General features: G+C 41.1%; 1 protein-coding gene across 1 annotated transcript in view; it reads right to left on the bottom strand.

Moving 5' to 3' along the window:
- Positions 1 to 20,190, bottom strand: part of DDRGK1 (DDRGK domain containing 1) — a 67,906-nt gene extending 47,716 nt beyond the window's left edge. Inside the window, exons 1-2 of the mRNA XM_063459802.1 lie at positions 20,077 to 20,190; positions 15,948 to 16,103 (exon numbers count right to left, since the gene is read on the bottom strand). Of these exons, the coding sequence (XP_063315872.1) occupies positions 15,948 to 16,103; positions 20,077 to 20,164 (244 nt within the window). The 5' untranslated portion in view covers positions 20,165 to 20,190. The remainder of the gene's footprint in view (positions 1 to 15,947; positions 16,104 to 20,076) is intronic.
- Positions 20,191 to 20,845: the final 655 nt, after the last annotated feature.

A 20,845-nucleotide genomic window follows, 5' to 3' on the forward strand; every position in this document is an offset into this window, starting at 1 on the left:
CCCTGGCGAAAAAAAAAAAAAAAAAAAAAACACTGTAGTGGCGTCGTCCGACTGAATCCTCATTGCCTGATTTGTGATGGCTGAACGGAAGGAAACCAGTGCCTTCCAAACCGCAATAATCCCTGAAACTTCAGGAAGCGCCTGACTCCACTCTGTTCCAAGACCCTGACGGAACTGAGAAGCTAGATGGGCGCCCCAACCCATCTGGGAGGCATATGTGGATATCATAAACCATTGTTTCTGAGCAAACGATAGGCCCTTTGAGATTTTGCTTCTGTGTTTCCACCAGTTCAGGAGTCCTTTCACCCCTTTGGATAGGTGGAAGGGAGAGTATAGATCTTCCTGTTTTCGTGTCCATTGGGAAAGGATGTCCCATTGCAATGGATTTGCTTCTGCCTTTGCCCCGGCCACTGCTGGGATTGCAGAAGCGAGGAGGCCTAGAACCTCATAGCATCTCTGATTGAACTTAGGATTTTATGCAGCTTTGATACGGCTTTTAAATCCTCATTTGTTTCACTAATGGTAGAAAAATAGAGAGGGACTGTGAATTTCCTCTAAGACCCAAGAACTCTAGACTTCGTGACGCAGTCAGCTTGGATTTTTCCAGGTTCAGGATCCAACCGTGATCTCTTAAAACCTTCATTGTAATCGTGAGATGAAGATTTAGCAGTTGTCTTTATTGGGCCTTCAGGAACCAAACGTCCAGGTATGGAACAATCGAGATACCTTTCAGACGTAAAACCACTGCTACGGATGCCAGGATTTCCGTAAAAGCTCGAAGAGCTGAGGACAGGCCAAAGGGAAGAGTTTAAATGTAAAATGGAGAATCCTTCGCTTTCTTGAAACAAGAATGCTTGGGCACTTCCGGATTTGAACCCGGGACCTCTCGCACCTGAAGCGAGAATCATACCACTAGACCAACAAGCCAGTGTTGCTAGAACCGCAAACCTGAGAAACTTCCGGGAAGATTCTGAAACCGGTACATGGAGATAAGCATATTTAAACCAACTCTACCATGTAATCTACCTTTGTAAAATGTGTGTCAAAAGATAAAATACGTTCCATACGGAACTTCTGTCATGGTAAGCAGGTGTTTACTAGTTTCCATCTGGTTCTTGAACCAGAAAAAAAAGGCGTGAGTAAACTCCCTGAAATACCCAACGTTTGGGTACCTCTCTACCACATTTCTTAAAGAAGATGAGAATTTGTTTACTCTTGATGGATAGCTTGACAGTAGGAAGGATGGACGTGGTTTCGATGAAACTTTATTCTGTAACCTTCTGAAATGGTTCTTGTAATCCACCTATGAAGCACTCTTTCCCAGTCTTGGGTGAAGAACCGAAGGCGTCCTCCCATTCTTATGGTGTCAAAACTTCCTCTTTTGTCATGCCTGTTGGATTCCTGTCAAGACCACTGGCTGTTTATTTGAGGTACATAGTTGGTCTCCCATACAAGTACTAATCAGGCCCGAGTTTGGATGGCTTCTGAGATCTGACGAGATCAGGGATTTTCAGGCTGGTATGGCCATAGGCCATCATGCTTTTGAAACCTGCAAAACCGCCCTGGTAACGAAAGGACCTCTGACCCTTGTACTGAAAACTTTAATATCCCTGGGTTCTTGAATCCAGAGGCAGGGCTTTCTTCATATCAGACATCTGTCTAACAATGTCTTCCAAAGGAATGCCCCAAAAAATTTTTTGTTCCTTTCAAAGGGTAATTCACATAAGGATGCCTTAGACGCAGAGTCAGCTGTCCATGTTCGTAGCCAAAGAGCTCTTCTGGCTACTGACGACAAACCCATAATCCTCGCTGATAAACAAAGAAAACTCATCTTTCAGTAGGAACAAGAGATGGGAAGGATCTGTATAAGATTTCCCATAATGGAATCTTCCAGGGCTTGTAGCCAAACGCTCTGAGCTCTGAGAACCGCTGAACCTGCAAATTCAGCTCTGCCCTGATATCCTGCGGCCTGGAATATTCTACTACACGAATTTTCGGCCCGTTCGTCCATTGGGTCTTTAAGCCCTGAGACTTCGCCAATGGGTATAGTGGTTTTCTTTGATAGCTGGGCAATCTGAACATCCACTTAGGAAGATCTTCCCATTTTTCTCCAGACTGTAGGCTTGATTTGAGCGTACGTCTTTCAAGATTCTTTCATTCTCTATGATGGAGATCCAAGATTTAAGGAGACATTGGGAAACCTTTAACCTTACCCTTGGTAGGTTCAATTTCTTGTACCGCCGTCGTCACTTCTTTAATAAATTTCTTCAGCTCTTCTGGTGGAAACCCCTCCTCCACACTTGAAGCCAGGCTGGAAATATCCGAAGGCGAAGAGACGACAGACACAGAAGGAGATCTATTCCTCCTACGCTGTGTGGGCAGTTTCTCCCAAATAGCTTCAAATGTCTGGGACAAATTTTCCTGAAACCAGCCCAGGAAGGATGCCATATCAGTCTGCTCGGCTATTACTAGCCGATCCGTTGCGCACTGATTGTATGTATTTTTGTGACATCCGTCAGGTAGAGGTAACGCACATTCCAGACAACATAAGTGCTAAGATTTACTTGTGGTGTTTGGAACAGAAGTTGACATCTTGTCTATATCTGTCTTATATGGAGACATAGGACATATTCTAGAAGCATGCATAACAACAAAAGGTGAAAAAAAGGAGAGTTCAATAGTTAAACCTCACCTTAAATCACCTAAGATCCGTGTAGGAGGGCAGGTGACACGGAGAACCAGAACTGTACACCCACCCTTGGGGTCAGGAAGGTCCTGCACAGCCATGTATCCAAATTTTAAATTTGGCGCCAAACAGTTTCGCGCATGCTCAGTAGCGTGATTCTGTGTTTGGTGGAACGCAAAGCCTCCCGGGCGTGCGTTCCACCGCTGTGCGCATGCGTAATGAGCAATGAAGGAGAACCGCCAGGGAACTCCGTCAGAAAAAACCACAAAAGACAGTACCCGGTCACGTTCCGTAACGCGAACCCGGAAGTACTGTTGCCGCTCAGTTCCCGCCCGGGAAACTATCGGGCACTCACCTCCCGGTCAGCAACCTGTGCTGAACGCACCAAATCTCCACCTGCACTGTGGGGGAACCTGTCCGTCCCGTTGCCGGGACAAGAAGAACTGGTGAGTGTCTCTGAGTTACAGCTTATATGGAGGCAGCAGGCGGAGCACAGCATTTAAATTCTAAAGAAGGGGGAGCTTCTTGTCCAGAATCCTAAGGAACATCCCACTTGTAAGTACTGCCACTATACGAAGGGAAAAATCCCACATTTGCTTGTTTAACTGCAGGCTTGGCACTTTCAGATTATTACATTGGAATCAATGTAGTTTGGACACTCAAGCTCAAAAGATTTTGCTATGACTGGTCTAAAGAATAGTAAGAATAGTAAGTACGGTAAGTAAAGAACTGTCTTTTACATTACCCAAGCTTGAATCACAAAGCATATAAAAACAGTTGTCGATTAAGCTCTGCAAGAAGGTTATGTTTAGGAAACAGGAAAAAGAGTTACTTGCATCATATAGAAATATAATTAACCCAGACTCTCATATGTAGAAAGATGGGCAACTGAGTTCTTTATCACCAACATCGAAGCCTATATTCCAAAAATAAACTGATCACCCCACATGATTACAAAAGAAACCTTCTTCGGGAGAACACATATTTTGCCATATGTGACTAGTGCACCTTACATCATTTTCTCCAACGTACAGATACAAATGTAAAGTACTCTACTTGCTTCTCACGTCCTACGTTGGTTGTAGATACTATTACTAAACATCTTTGTATTTCATTTTCCATCGCTTATTATGAAATAAATGAATCATGTATTCTGTTTAAAGGACCAACAAATCAGAAAAAGTCTTAGATAATCTCCTGAACGTGGGCTGAATCAATTCTTCCAAAATATTGCCCACTCATGAATGAATGAGTGTAGTGATAAATATGAACACCGTACACGCTCATTTACTAGAAGGGAGATGATGCCTGTAGTAATTACGAACAACCAGAGTGGAAATCATTGCCAACATTTAGAAAATAGCAGGGCCGATAATGGTAAAATAATAAAAAATAATATAAAAATTCTTCATAAATGGCCTAGTTTTGCTCAGAAGTAGGTCATGTGTAAAGGAAAAATATGAATAGGAATAAAAGGGTTCATCCCAATAAAAAAAAAGCAGAATGTTTTAAACAGTCCCTTTCAGCACCATAACCACAGCAGCTCATTACAGTAATTAAAATATATTTAAACATAATATTTATAATATTTAAAGGAATACTGTACTCACTCTAAAAACCTTATCTAGATTAAGTGGTTATAGTGCCTGCAGTTGTTCCTCCCTCCTCAGTGGCCCCAAATCTAAATATTTTAGTAATCAGAAGGCTTGGAAGTGCAGCTTCTAGCCACACCTTCAATTCCTCTGGGTATAAGACCCTGGGTAAACCCCTACTAAACCGCGATGTCACATGCACATGCGCAGGACTGTCACGGTCTTTCATAGAGATTCATTGCATGCAATAATTTTCTATGGCGGGATCATAGGTGCATTGCTCCTGCTTGGCAGAGTAGGCCGCAGCAGCTCTGATGGAGACTCGACACTGGAGAGAATGCAAGTAAAACGATTCCGTTTTGTTTTATTTTGCTTTTTAATTAGCAGGGGAGGGGGTGCTAAAACAAAGTAACAACTTCTGTAACAATACTGTAGCATTAGGAATACAAATATGCTACAGTTTCCACTTAAATGGTCTGACAAAAAAAAAAAAACACAAGGCACTTAAAGTCCAGCCTCCTCTGCTGTGATTAGTCTAAAGCAGCTGAGGACGGCAATGAGAAAGAGTGCTTGGATGGGGGAGTTCAATGACTTTCTCTATAGCAGGATTTAAACTCTGGATTCTTTATTGCCAGTCACCATAGTAATTTGTGGATATTTTGACAAAAGTACTAACCCAAAATAGTGACTTTATGTAAACAAGAACAACAACACTATGTTTACATAACTATGGTTACTATTACTTTGTATGGGCTTGATATGCCCCTTACTCGATCATGTGATTAAATAAGGGGATATAAATTAAGTGTGGTTTGGGGAGGAGTTCACATTGCTTGATAAAGACACACAGGCGAAACGTTGCTGTATTGTCAGAAAAGGGATATCATCTTTTCACAATAAGGAGTGCTGGACATCTTTATGTTTATTCTTTTTTACATTTAAACTGCCAATATATTAACCAGTTCTCAATGGTGCCAGTCACTCTGCGCAGTTTGATTGATATTTGCAGTTATTTATAAAGACATGCTTTGCGCAATGTTTTTTTCCCCCCATCTTTTTCTTTAATAATGCATGCTAATTTTTTTTTTTCCAATCTTCCTCTGACACGTTTCCAATGTTTTCTGTTTGCACAGTCGTTATGAGTGATCTTGAGTAAGAATCATTCATTAACTACCCAAAGAGCATTCCCACCTGCCCAGCAACTGAATGTTCACAGAGCTGCCATTGCCAAACAAGTAGGTTTCACATAGTCTTCAGGTTTCCTCTCTGCTGAATCAGTGCCATTACCGGCCGAGGAGCTTTGGTGAGAAAAAGTGAAGGTGGGTTATAAAAGCGGCTCGGCTATGCGCTGCTTTGTAAATAAGCTGCAGTTGAGCAGATGAATGTAATCTTGGGATGGATAATGATATTGATTAAGTAAACATATACATTCTGCATTATCAAGGATACTGGAGACAGGTAGGGCTATAGGTGCAGACAGGAGCCCTGTTTTTTGTCCAACCCCTCTCAAAAAAAAAAAGCAGGAAAGACCCCATAAGGTCATGGTAAAATAACCACTGCATAGAGCTGTAGGGGTTAGGTTGCTTACAGTTTTCACAAAATCCCAAAGTGAGTGCAGTGCACAGATCAAAAATGGAGGCAAAGCTTTCATAGACAAGTTTATACTTTGCAGAGACAGCAGGTATCTTTTACCTTGCTCTTGATACAACCGTTACACAGAAATAGAGTGTCATAGTGCATCACAGAGTTTAAAGAGGCAGAGCACATGATAAACTCGGCCCAGCATGAAAGCAACAGTGTCAGGAATAAAATCATGTATTCTTGACACTCTAGTGCAAGCATAGGAAACCATCGGCACTCCAGATGTGGTGGACTACATCCCCCATAATGCTCTTACACCCTTAATGCTGGGAAGCATCATGGCAGGTGTAGTCCACAACATCTGGAGTGCCGAAGGTAGCCTATGCCTGCCTAGTGTTTAGTTATTTAGGTGACCAGCCCCACTCCAATATCAGTAAAAAGGTGTTTTTAATCACCTTTTCTACCAAGACACAACACTTTTGCCACAGATGGGGCCTCCTGGTGCCTCCTCCATGGCGGAAATCATCAAGTTTGATAACATCTGCCAATCCAACGTTTTCCCAATAATAAAACATTGGGAGGCTACTGCGCAGGTGCGGCAAAACACCACACTGTGCCAATCTGCATCTCCTCATAGAGACAGTGGAGACACTGAACGTCAGTGATGCACATTGAACACCAGGCACCAATGTAAACACAGAGACCAAAATAAAAAGCAACTAGTGCAGGGAGAGAAGAGGCGTTCAGTTAAAATATTATAATCTATGTTCCATGCGTAATATTTGAACCACACCATGTAAAAACCAAAACATCTATTTAAAAAAAAATAAAAAAATTATATATATGGTACATAAGCCAAAGTGCCCAAGTTCACATGGTATTTTAATTAGTAGCTTCTAAGAAAGTATCATTTACACCTTATGTGATTCCATATCTACAAAATGCTACACTGCACCTACACAATGCTTTACTAGTCATCAAATAACTAATGTTATTGGTTTTAAGAATTACATTCCCACCTCTTTAATAAGAACTTCTAAATCACATACACCCCCTACACAAAGCATGGCTGCTAATGGAAAGGTGAGCCAAATGCTAATTCTGCATTTATTGCTGCGGCTCACAGCTCTCGGCTGTCTGACAGTCCCTGAGTAGGAGAAAATGAATAGAGCAGCACACAGCTAAACAGCTAGTAAAATAAAATGCACATTTCAATTCAGTGCCCTCCAAAATAAATAAGGTTTCTTACAATACAATATTTCAGTCTTTCAGACACCTTACAGAATCTTCAGGATGGGTTTAAAAGATTATTGTTAAATACCATGTTATGATAATAGGCTGATATTTTGTAAAGACTCTGTTCTAAGATTCTCTTGTCAATGGTTGTGCACCCATTGCTTTCATTTGATAGTTCATGTAAATACATCATATTTATAGGAGGCAGAGTCATTTTTCTGACACCATACATTGTCGAGTATTTTGTTATAGTGCCTTCAGTTCTATACCCTACCCCATCCTACCACCCCAAACACTTAATTGTAATAGTTTGAAGTCTAGGAAGCACGTTTTTTTTAAGCCATGCCTACTGTAACAGAACCTTACAGTTCCCTGGGGCATATGGAATAATCAGGGGAATTGTACTTCATGCCATCTGTTCGGTAGAAATGCAAGCTATAAATAAACAAATCAAACTACCGAACACCGGACCACCCTGCTGGTAATTAAGGGATATTTTACCTCCCAGTTCTATTTCAGCCGTTCGCATGGGTCAGCACGAATCCTTTGTGTTAAGTATAGGTGGCCGCCATTTCGGGACTTTGCACGTGTTCATGGCCATCTTACGCACGAACAGCGGTGTTTGCCAGCAATCGTCTGGAACTAAAAACGGATACGCAAACAGGCGAACACCGCTGAGACCTCCATAGCACCGGGGATTCGTGCCAAAACTACCGAACACCCTGCTGTTCGGTAGAAAGACTTAATAGACTATGGGGATTCTAGCGACCATCAGGATTTGAATGGATGGCAGGATTTCCGTGCCTTTTTACCGCACGAACGAGGACCGACCGCAAGGCCAAAACTTATGGAACTATTTTCGGCTAGTATGTCTGTGCGGTCGGTCAAAACTTTGGAACTCCATAACCCCCGAACCGTTTATCCGAATCGACTGATTTTTGAATATGTGGTTCCCCTAAACTAGAGCTATCCGGGGATACTGAATTTAGGGTAAAAATGTGTGCCTTATAATTATGTTAACTGTTTATCTGAGGGGAGGGGATGTGTGGGTTGTACTGTTATTTGATTGGTTATTTTATGCCTCCCCTGGGTGTGTTCTGTATGTGCACAACTGTAATAAAAACCAGGCTGGGTGTGCCAGCACCTCAGTTCTACTTGACCCTTCAAAACGTAGCCTCGTCTCGTTCTTGAAAGGGAATTCTATTGGATTATTACCTTGCTCTTTCTACAGCTGAACCTGACTCTCCCTCTGGATCTCGTGGATAGGATTATACCAGCTTTACTTTTATACAGCAACTTGCCAGGGAAAAGGACGTCTCCAATGGCTGATACCCTCTCACTACCTGGGTGGCCATTACACCTACCATACCTCGATGTTACAGGCATGCACAGTACTATTACGGTCTGCCATAGAGAAATCACTATATTCAATAATGCTCTATGGCAGAACCTTTGAGTCGAGCACTGCACATGTGCCTACGGTTCCAAATGCTCCTGTATGAGGAGGAACGCACATTACACTCCTAAGCCTCACAAGTCAAAAGGCAGAGCTATTGCCTTCAGATGTTATTATTTCCACCTGTGAGGAAAAAGTGATTGTCTATGGATGCTTCTGCAGTTTTGCAGGACCCTCCATAGACATCAGTTTTGCACTCTTGCACATGTGAGAGAGTACTGCACTGACAAGGCAGATTGAGTTGAGGAGGATCCACTGGATGAATATGGCAACTAGCACAAAGAACAGTTTCAGGTAAGTACAACTTGCCTTCCTCTAAATCCTGGACCTCCGAATTGCAAATGGCAAAGTGATCATCAGCAATCTTTGAAAAATATGCAAAGACCCCAGAAGATGACAAAACTGCTTTAAACTCTACTCTATTTCTTATAACAAATGGTACCAGATAAAGCTGTCCTTTCTCTCCTCTACTTAGCTTAAAAATTCCTCTAGTGAATAACAACCTAGCTATTCTATTATCAAAATTATCTTTAAAAAAAAAAAAAAAGTGACCCTGAACCATTATTTTTTCTATACTTGGGAGCAAGGCCAAAATGAGTCAAAAAGATCAGATTACCACAATAGCTTTCCAGCAGAAAGCATATTTGCTTTAGGAGATGGGAGTATATTCATTTAAAGTTAGAATAAAACCTTGGCACTGCATGCTGAATGATTTGTGACTTTCACAATTTTTTTTTCTAAAGCCCTTCATTCAGTCTACTACATAAACGAGGAAAAAAACTTCCATTCCGTTTTAGAGTATATTTTTAGAGTATATTTACAGTGTACACACTTCTGTTTTTAGATACATTTTGCAAAGTGACTTGCACCCACATATTGGTTTTAAGAAAAACATAAGTAAACTTGCAGCCAACTTTGTCTGCCCACTTATTAAAAAGGGGAAGAATTGCCACATTTTCTTATATTTATATGTTGCTACTAAAGGGGAGCACACAAAAAATAAAAAAAATAAAAATTAGGTTGTCGGGTTTGGCCTTGTCAGGTTCAGATTAATATGGGGGAGAGAACTAATATTGTAATGGAAGAGCATGCTGTCATAATTACAAGTATGTGCAACCAACTAAAGACTAAAAGTCTTAAAGAAATAAGAATAAATAAAAAAGAGGAAATGTTTCCAAACGAATGCACACAAATAAACTATTACAACAGTACGACACACGAACGCACATATACAAACCACAAATCTATGTCCAAGATTAACAGTCATAAAAATCACAGTAGAAATAGGTCTCTGTGTCAGTCCTTGAAAACCATCCATATAGATATTTTTTTTAAATAAATACTTAGGTTGCAGTTACTAAAAATGGCTACGTAAGAGCAATATATAATTGAGAATGTTATTGAATTAATAATGTTATTGCATAATCATTCCATTTGCTTAAATAAATATACTGTAACCAACAAATTTCATTGGGAAGTAAAATATACAGGTGTTCCACTAAACTGTGTACTAGAACTGAGCAAGGAATTTGCAGGGGAACTGTCATGTGCCTGAATTTGTATTACTATATTTACAAATTCCTATATTTAAAGGGACACTACAGGCATCAAAACAGTTTGGTGTATAGATCATGCCACTGAAGGCTCACTGCTTATTTCTCTGCCATTCTGTCAATTAAACTATTCACACACAGGAGGCAGGCTCTAGCAGGCCATGAACAGAGCAGGTGATAAGACATTATAAAAACAGACTGCGCAATAAACATTAAATCTCTCTTTACAGGAAGTCTTCAGGAAGGCTGTGCAAGTCACATGCAGGGAGGTGTGACTAGGGAGCATAAACAAAGTGATTTAACTCCTAATTGGCAGTAAATTGAGTAGTGAGACTGCAGGGGCAAGATCTATACACCAAAACTGCTTCATTAAGCTAAAGTTGTTTAGCTGACTATTGTGTCCCTTCAACAAATATGCATTTGTAATGTATGAAATATACAATTTAAATATAGAAAGCAACACATTTATAACCCTGCAACTAAATGACTCTCTAGTCGCTTCCTGCCAACCATGCTGATTGCTGCTTGTGCGCACTAACCTCCCAATGCTTCCTTATGAGAAAACATTGAATTGGCTGAGCTAATTATGGATTAGTTCAGCTTGCAGAGGCAGGTTGACAGCATAGATCAGGGGTAGGCAACTGCAGGGTTCTCTTTACATATGCAAGTGTTGCCCCCCTCGATGATATTACCTTATAGGGAAGCATTGGGAGGCTAGTGCGCATGCTCGGCAAACTGCTACGCTGCACCAATCAAATTCTTTCTAGGTGAGTCATTTGATCTAGAACCGTGTTTATAGCTGCGGAAACACCTCTCGAGGCTCTCAGGAATACAGCCAGAGGAATGTTAACCATGCAATAAAGACATTGTCGCTCCTGCAAAACAGCAATGTTTTTAATTGCAGGGATAAAAAGACAGGCACCCAGACCACTTTGTTGAGATTAGGTGGTTTGGGTGCCCTTAGCGTACCTTTAAAACACTGTAAAATATAAAACTTTTATCAAATTATTAACCAATTTTGATATGTAATCTGGAGGTACTGTATTAGTAGCATTCAAGAATCTGACAGTATGCATGTTTTGGGGTTTTGTGGGTCGTTTGTTGGTTTGTTTTTCTCTCTCCAAAATGTAAAGCTGTACATCAGCATAGTTTTATTTAATAAAATCTAAAAGTAAAAAAAAAAAAAAAAAAAAAAAAAAAAGGGGACAATTCATTTTCCATTCAAAATAGCTAAGGACTCAAAGACATTTTGTTGGCACACTAAACGACCACTAAGGTCACCCACACCACAGAGAGGCAAAAAGGGAAGTAAATTTATATATTTTTTATTAATTGGGGGGGCTGAATATAACTAGTTACTTTAAAGTGAATTTCCCTCTATAAATTCATTTCAAAATAGGATACTTCCCTATCTGTTAATCAATTATTCAGCACAGAGTTTACTGACAGGAGAGAAAAAAATATAATAAAATGCCAACTCTGTATAAATTCAGTTCTTGACTGCCACTTTAATCCAACTGCTGTTGTAGGCTTAAAGCTGGCCAGGCAGAGAATAATGTAATTATGTAAGTGATTGGAGATACAGAGTTGGACACCTCTGGTATAGATCTTTATAACGACTAATACACTATGAATTTTGCATTTCCCTATATCACTTAAATTATTGTCTTTATTTTATAGTTACAGCAAAAGGCAACTGTGCAAGACACATCACAGAAGAAGCAGGATTTTAAAGTGAAGAGAGAGAATCGTTTTGTTTTTTTTTTTTTTACTTTATATTAACCAACATACAAGGTTAACAAGAATAGCTGTCAGTTAAACAAACAGCTGAATGTCTCCAGGGACCATAAACACAATACATTTCAGGAATAAGATTATTTTCTTGGTGAATATGCCCTATCACTATGAAAATATGTGTACAACAAGATCTAAGGGGCCTATGAGTCATTACCAGAATGTAACCTTTCGCTTCTGAAAATGTGCATATCACATCTGCAATAACAGCGACTACACCTTCACATCCCCTCTCTACTGATAAACATCTCTCTACCTGCATGACATCTGAGCCCTGAAAGGTGGCTCAACTATCAACATTGCATATAAATTCATCCAATTCCCATAAACTCCTAGGTACAAAACATGTATGCTACTTTTGACAGCAAGGCAGCTCCCTAGGTCGAGTGGCCGTCCTGATTGTTGATATTGACAAAATGTTTTAAATGTCTTTAAAGAGTATGAATAATAATAAAAGAAAGAATAAATCAAACTAAAAGTTAGATATGTTCCTTATAGTGTCTAAATTCTAAACTCCCAAATTAAAAAGAAAATAATAAAAATTCGTCCAATTTACTGCTTCCTATAGAAAACGGAGCATACACACCTCATGCAGGCATTTGCCATTCTACATGAATCCAATGCTTTTCATAGAGATGTGTTTGATGGCGCAGTTAATGCAGTAGTTTTAGTGCTTAGTGTATAAGCTTGAATTACAATGGCAGAACCATCCCTGCAGACAGGGTTAAGTTTGTCAATAATATCGGAAGCATGTGCATTTACCCAAATCACCATCGCAATGTACTAACGGATTCCACTGGTTTCAGTACTTTAGAACACAACGCTTTTTATATAAAACCCCCGCTGCTAATTTTCCTAGATTACCACTTGTGCAATTCCCAGGAGTGACATTTACCCTTTAAAACAGTACTGTCAAATGTGTACCTTTAACCCCTTAAGGACCAAACTTCTGGAATAAAAGGGAATCATGACATGTCACACATGTCATGTGTCCTTAAGGGGTTAAAGGAACACTATAGGGTCAGGAACACAAAGGTGTATTCCTGATCCTATAGCGTTAACGCCACAATTTAGGTCGCTTGCCCCCTTAAAAGGTAATAAAATGTACCTTATTTCAAGCAGTTCCACTGGAGCTGGCCCGGCCCCCTGGTGTGCCTCCTAGAATTTATTATTTTTAGCCAATCCAATGTGTTTCCATAGAGAAAGCATTGGATTGGCTGAAATCGGCAAGGGGGCGTGACGAGGGCAGGCTTGGCCAATCAGCACCGACTCAGAGATGCATTGAATGGCTGTGCCAGGAAGTACCTCCAGTGGCCATCTGAGGAGTGGCTACTAGAGGTGTCCCTATGGGGCAATGTAAACGCTGCCTTTTCTCTAAAAAGGAAGTGTCTGCATGAAAATGCCTGCAGGGAATGATTATACTCACCAGAACAACTACATAAAGTTGTAATTGTCCTGGTGACTAATGTGTCCCTTTAATAAAAAAATAAAATAGACTACATTGGATTTTCACTGAGAAAATGTATGTACTTTTATGTATGAGCCATATTTTGTGAAAATGTGGCAATGGGTAGAGCTTCTACCACTCTATTCTGCACTTTCCTATCAGCATCACACTCTACTAGCAACAGACATCTTACAAAATGTGCAACTGATGCTGATAGAATGTTGCTGTCCGTGTGCAGGAAGCATGAGTACATACTTGGCATATCTCCTTGCAGATGAACCCACCAGAAGCTAAAGAGACGCAAGAGATGAATATGGCTAGATCTCAGCTCTCGGGCAGGGCCCTTTTTACCTTTTGTATTTGTCTGTGTACAACAAGGTGTTTATTTTCTCCAATTGTACAGCAGTGCGGAATATATGTTGGCGATATCTAAATGCCAGTTATAAATAAATAAGTAAATAAATAAATAAATAAATAATGGCAGCAGCAAGGGGAGGAGAGGGGTTACACATAAGTAGATCTCTTTACTAAAGCTTCCCCTCATGCACCACCATGCAAGCCGAAATGTCACCTTGGTGAGGGGGCGGGTGTTTGTACATTTCTGCAATACCCCACAAATGAAAGTGCCACTTTCTGCATATATGTACAGTAGTAAAAGAAAGCCCACATTTTCCAGTTTGCATAAATTCCAACACTGCCCTGGCATTCAAAGAGTTAACCTTTTAGCCTTGGATAGAACTGCAATAACATCGTATATACCACTAACGCACCCATGCCCTTCTGAGCATATATAATACTCGAGTGACTTCTCACCCTAAAATGGTCAACCAACATATGCATGATCATGTTCACAATCAACCACACTGCAGAATAGGCACTCAGAGGCTTATTAAGAAGAGTCTGATATTCTGATTTAACCCGTTAAGGACCAAACTTCTGGAATAAAAGGGAATCATGACATGTCACACATGTCATGTGTCCTTAAGGGGTTAAAGGGACACTCCAGGCACCCAAACCACTTCTGCCCATTGGAGTGGTCTGGGTGCCAACTCCCACTACCCTTAACCCTGCAAGTGTGATTTACTAGACAGCCACTAGAGGAAACTTCCGTGTTCATAGAACACGAAAAGTGGTTTAAAACTACGCTGGACGTCCTCATGCTATGTGAGGACCTCCAGCGTCACCAAAACCCCCACAGGAGAGCATTGAAAGCATTATTCAATGCTTTTCTATAGGGAGGTCTAATGCAATGGCCGCGAATGCGCATTAGGTCTCCCCCACCAACGGCCGCGCATGTGCATTGGCGGGGGAGGAGCGAAGGCGGAGCATGACCCAGCGCCGAGGGACATCGGCGCTGGGCTCCGATAAGTCACTGAAGGGGTTTTAACCCCTTCAGAAACTTGGGATGGGGGGGTGGAAGGTAGAGGGGCACTAGAGGGTCCTGCAGTGCAAGGAAAACGAACATGACACTTTAGGTATCGGGTGCAGTGTGCGTAAGTATGTGGTCACGATGCCACACAAGCAAATAAATTAAAATTACAATTATAAATTAAAAAATAATAATATTAATATATTTATTCTTTAAAGGGAACTGTATTTTTCTAAGATTTAATATGTTTACGTGCCCCAGTATTTAACAAATATGTATTTGAGAGGTGTGAAAAATCGAATGAAATCTAGAAATTCACACAGGTTTATCTGGCAACTGGGCTCCTCCATTTTGACATAAATGGTGCTACTCTAACTGTAGCTAAAATGGAGTCTGCTGCGATTGACCATGGTACCATTTAAAATCAATACTTCACATACACTATTATGATACACATAAAACTACATACATTTGTACAAATACTACATATAAATGCTAAGAGAGAAATAACTGGCCAAAAATATTCGATTTCCTGGTCTTAAAAGGGGAACTAATAATTCCATGCTAGAGTGAGATATATTAATGTCACAACCTATTTGCCTTAGAGTATACAATTGCTGCTAGATGTTATCTGTAGTTTGACACATTTACTTTATTTAGTAACTTGTGTAAAAGTGTATTTTACTATGTGAAGGATGAGTGGATCTACTTTAAAAACCGATAGCAGCGATAGTGCAGGTGGTGCTAGTTTACCCGTCGTGCAGCTAATTGTTTAGTGAACAAGGTTATGTACTATTGGAAAAGCCACGGTGAATGTCGAGTCCACAGTTTAGATCTCTATCAGGGAATGATATTTAGATAAATATCCCTATTATGTTTTCTCTCTCCTCTAACTATCTATTTCTTTTCACATAGCGACTGTGCTTTTTTTCGTTTTAATATTTTATTATTAAAAGTTATATTTTATCAGATTATGGGTTGCTGAAATTGTACTAGTAACCTGTAGGTTTACTACCTAGATTTATTGTATCCTCCAGGTTTACTTGTACCTCTTCTTTTTAGTTAGTTATCCAGTAAGGTTACCCCCCCCCCCACCCCCATTTCTCATTAGCAACCTGACACACTCTCTTTATCTTTCAAAATACAATTGTGATTTTATTTCCCCACCAGCAAAGGCTACTGAGATCTGCCATCCTTGATCATCAAAAAATTGCATGGCATGTTTCATTTTACCTTCTCTCTCCTCCTCTAAGTGTCGTGCTCTTGCCTGAGCCATCATTCTGTTAACATTCCTCCTGGGTCGCGGCATTCCCTCCCTACGCTCCACTGGCTGGGGCCGAGGCCTTGCCGCTGCCGTGGCGGCAACATTATGCTGCTGTTCCTGGTCAGCTTCAAATTAAACAAACAAAAAAATGGTTAAAAAATATACAAGTCATTTGAAACATGCAAATAAGTAGACAATAAAATAAATAATGGATTATAAAGAAACATAATAAAACTGGTAATTTCAGAACTCCCTGCAGTTATTGAGGCAAGACATTTAGTGCAGGTACAATGAAAAATGCTTTCATGACATCCACTTATTGGGTGATTTATTAAATACTGAATAATAGATAGAGAGCAAGATAACCGTATCGGAAATATTACGGTACATAATTTCATTGTTTTGGTCTTAAAATTGGCAATTAGTTTTTTCATCACCAAACAACGAGATAAAAAACAAAAAAACAAAAAACACACACCTTTTGAACAATAAATGCTTTTATTTAAAAAAAGAATATAAAGAAAATATATTTTAAAAAAAAAGGAACGCATGCATAACCAAAATAGCAATTAGTCTGAAGTCAGAAAACACACATTAGTAACAAAAGGTAAATTTGAACAACCGTATATACAAGATTTTATAAGAAATGTGATAATCCAGAGAGCTTTGTATTCATAGTCAAAAAAGCAGCTATGTGAATCCTAAACGTTGCACTTACCAGCAGATCCCAGAGCACCAATATGGTTAGTTATATGAACAGTTTAATATGAAGATGGTCAAATGTATATCCCATTAAAGCTTTGCCAGGCTTAAAGGCTTAAACACGGTCATAATTAAATATACTATTTTACATCACAGCGTCCCACTGCTTCCTTAAAATTACCTGGCCTCCCTGGAAAATAAAACTAGCTAAACTCACCTTTTATCCAGCTGCTCCTGCTTTTTTGAGCAAAAACCTGAGTTGCTGAGTTTTATCAGTGAAATATGAATCCAGCGTATCTATTTTCATTGGAGGTATATTTTTCTTTTATATATTTTGTTTGTATTTGGGCAGTGGAGTGTTCCTTTAAGGCTGGCAAAATATTAAAGGGTTTGCAGCCATCCTTTGCCTAATGTTTTGTAATGTATGTCATTACTTTTATATACTAAAACAGAATAAAAGACTTTATTTAGCTTGCGTAAGGCAAATTCTTTTTGGGATTATTGTAGTAAAGATGCATAAACGAGGATTACATTTCTCTATTACTTCTTATCTATTCAAATTCACTATTCATAAATCACACTGATTAAAGGTGTTCTACGACAAATACAAACTAAGTAAATACAACGAAAGGTTGTATGGCAAAGGCATGCTATTGAAGTAGATTACTGACCCCTAGTGGATTTTTGTGATATCAGAGAGTGGCTTTAAAGGGGGTTCTCTAGTGCCAGAAAAACAAACTAGTTTTCCTGGCAATGTAGAATCCTGGAGTGCACCCCCCAGCCGACGTCGCTGAAGGGGTTTAAAACCCCTTCAGACACTTACCTGAATCCAGCGTTGATGTCCCTGAGCGTCGGTTCAGGCTTCACCCACGCTCGTCCGCTGGCGGGGGAGACCTAATGCGCATTACACCTCCCCATAGGAAAGCATTATTTAATGCTTTCCTATGGGGATTCCGGCGACACTGGAGGTCCGCATAGGTTGAGGACGTCCAGCATCGTTTAGACGACCAAAAGTCGTCTAAGAAGTTGGAAGTCCCTCCAGTGGCTGTCTAGAAGACAGTCACTAGAGGAGGACTTAACCCTGCATGGTAATTATTGCAGTTTTAAAAACTAGGTAATGGGAGTTAGCACTCATACCACTTTAATGGGCTGAAGTGGACTGGGTGCCTACAGTGTCCCTTTAAAGGACCACTAAAGACACCCAGACCATCAGATCACTTCATCTCAATGATGTGGTCTGGCTGCAGTTACACTTTAGGTTAAAAAATTGCAGGGTTAACACAACTAAAACATTTTTTACATAAGACACCTAAACTGTTACTAGGTAACGTGTGCATGAACTGAACAAATCTTTAATAGTGTACTTCTGGAATTGCAAACTCGATGTGCCCATATGCCAGCGAGTCTGTGCCCAAGATCTACAAACATCAACCATACAGTCTGGGATGTACACTCATAGTTGCAGTGTCCATGATGTCCATTCAATTTGGATCTACTCTGAATATATACTTACAGGAGCTGTACCTTGTATAGCTGCACTGACAGGTCATGTTTGTACCAAGCCAGGCTGTGCCCAGGGTTTGACTTGACACACAGTCTATGCCATGTTAGCTCCCAAGGTTAAAAAAATAACACATAGTCTATGCCATGTTTGTACGCAGGGTTATAATATGACACACAGTCTATGCCAGGGATAGGCAACCTTCGGCTCTCCAGATGTTGTGGACTACATCCCCCATAATGCTCTTACACACATAATGCTGGCAAAGCATCATGGGAGGTGTAGTCCAAAACATCTGCAGAGCCGAAGGTTGCCTATCCCTGGTCTATGCCATGTTAGCACCCTGGTCACACAGTGCCGTTAACCCCTCACACACCGTACAAGGGTCCCGTTAACCCCTCACACACCGTACAAGGGTCCCGTTAACCCCTCACACGCCGTACGCGGGTCACGTTAACCCCTCACACGCCGTACGCGGGTCACGTTAACCCCTCACACGCCGTACGCGGGTCACGTTAACCCCTCACACGCCGTACGCGGGTCACGTTAACCCCTCACACAGGTCACATTAACCCCTCACACAGGTCACATTAACCCCTCACACAGGTCACATTAACCCCTCACACAGGTCACATTAACCCCTCACACAGGTCACATTAACCCCTCACACGCCGTACACGGCTCACATTAACCCCTCACACGCCGTACACGGCTCACATTAACCCCTCACACGCCGTACACGGCTCACATTAACCCCTCACACGCCGTACACGGCTCACATTAACCCCTCACACGCCGTACACGGCTCACATTAACCCCTCACACGCCGTACACGGCTCACATTAACCCCTCACACGCCGTACACGGCTCACATTAACCCCTCACACGCCGTACACGGCTCACATTAACCCCTCACACGCCGTACACGGCTCACATTAACCCCTCACACGCCGTACACGGCTCACATTAACCCCTCCACACGCCGTACACGGCTCACATTAACCCCTCACACGCCGTACACGGCTCACATTAACCCCTCACACGCCGTACACGGCTCACATTAACCCCTCACATGCCGTACACGGCTCACATTAACCCCTCACACGCCGTACACGGCTCACATTAACCCCTCACACGCCGTACACAGGTCACATTAACCCCTCACACAGGTCACATTAACACCTCACACGCCGTACACAGGTCACATTAACCCCATCACACGCCGTACACAGGTCACATTAACCCCTCACACGCCGTACACAGGTCACATTAACCCCTCACACGCCGTATACAGGTCACATTAACCCCTCACACGCTGTATACAGGTCACATTAACCCCTCACAATCTGTATACAGGTCACACTAACCCCTCACACAGTGTATACAGCTCACATTAACCCCTCACACTCTGTATACAGGTCACATTAACCCCTCACACTCTGTATACAGGTCACATTAACCCCTCACACAGTGTATACAGGTCACATTAACCCCTCACACAGTGTATACAGGTCACATTAACCCCTCACACAGTGTATACAGGTCACATTAACCCCTCACACTCTGTATACATGTCACATTAACCCCTCACACACTGTATACATGTCACATTAACCCCTCACACACTGTATACAGGTTACATTATCCCCTCACACACTGTATACAGGTCACATTAACCCCTCACACACTGTATACAGGTCACATTAACCCCTCACACAGTGTATACAGGTCACATTAACCCCTCACACGCTGTATACAGGTCACATTAACCCCTCACACGCTGTATACAGGTCACATTAACCCCTCACACGCTGTATACAGGTCACATTAACCCCTCACACTCTGTATACAGGTCACATTAACCCCTCACATGCTGTATTTAACCCCTGGCTTACCTTGCTCCGCCCGCCCCCTGATTCTGGTTACGAACACCAGCACCACTGCCAGCAGCGCGGCAGCCGCAATGTACAGCACGGGATCCATAGCTACACGTCACGATCCCGGGACACGCCCCCTCAGTCCGCTCCTGCCGGAGCAAGCGTGGACCCAACCAATACACAACACTGAGGGGAGGGGGGTAAACTGTTTGGGGAGATAGCTCTGCCTTCCTTCATTTCTAATGTTATCCCAGCTATTTATGGAAACGCATATAATTTATTTCCAGTATATATAGTGTTTCTTGGATGTTTTTGAAACTTACTGTACAAAATAGATAGTGAAATGCGCCCCCCCTTTTTCGGTTTGAGATGGAAACTTCTGTTTAATTTTCAGGTTAACAGATTGTGTTGTTGGAAGATGAAAGCGGTAGAGTGAAACTTTAAAATTCAATATTGTGTTTAACAGCGCCGCACTGCTATTTTTTTTTTTTACTTCATGTTGCACTCAGACCATATGTCATGAATTGTGCATTTACTATTGCATTATTTAAAAAAATCCATAACTAAAAGCATTGTGCATGCAGGTTAGTGTAGCTAATATTTAAATCTATTTTATTCATTATGTCAAATGTCATTGTCAAAAATAAAACTACAACTGGGATTTTAACATTTAGAATGCTGGTTAACTGTAAAACAAAAACACAACTGAATTCTCTAATAAATTAAAACACTCTGGGGGAATGAAGCTCTTTGCCGCTTAGAGGCTCCTCCAATCCTCCTAGTTGTT

This window comes from Pelobates fuscus, chromosome 6 (genome assembly GCF_036172605.1).
Source record: "Pelobates fuscus isolate aPelFus1 chromosome 6, aPelFus1.pri, whole genome shotgun sequence".
Lineage (NCBI taxonomy): Eukaryota > Metazoa > Chordata > Amphibia > Anura > Pelobatidae > Pelobates > Pelobates fuscus.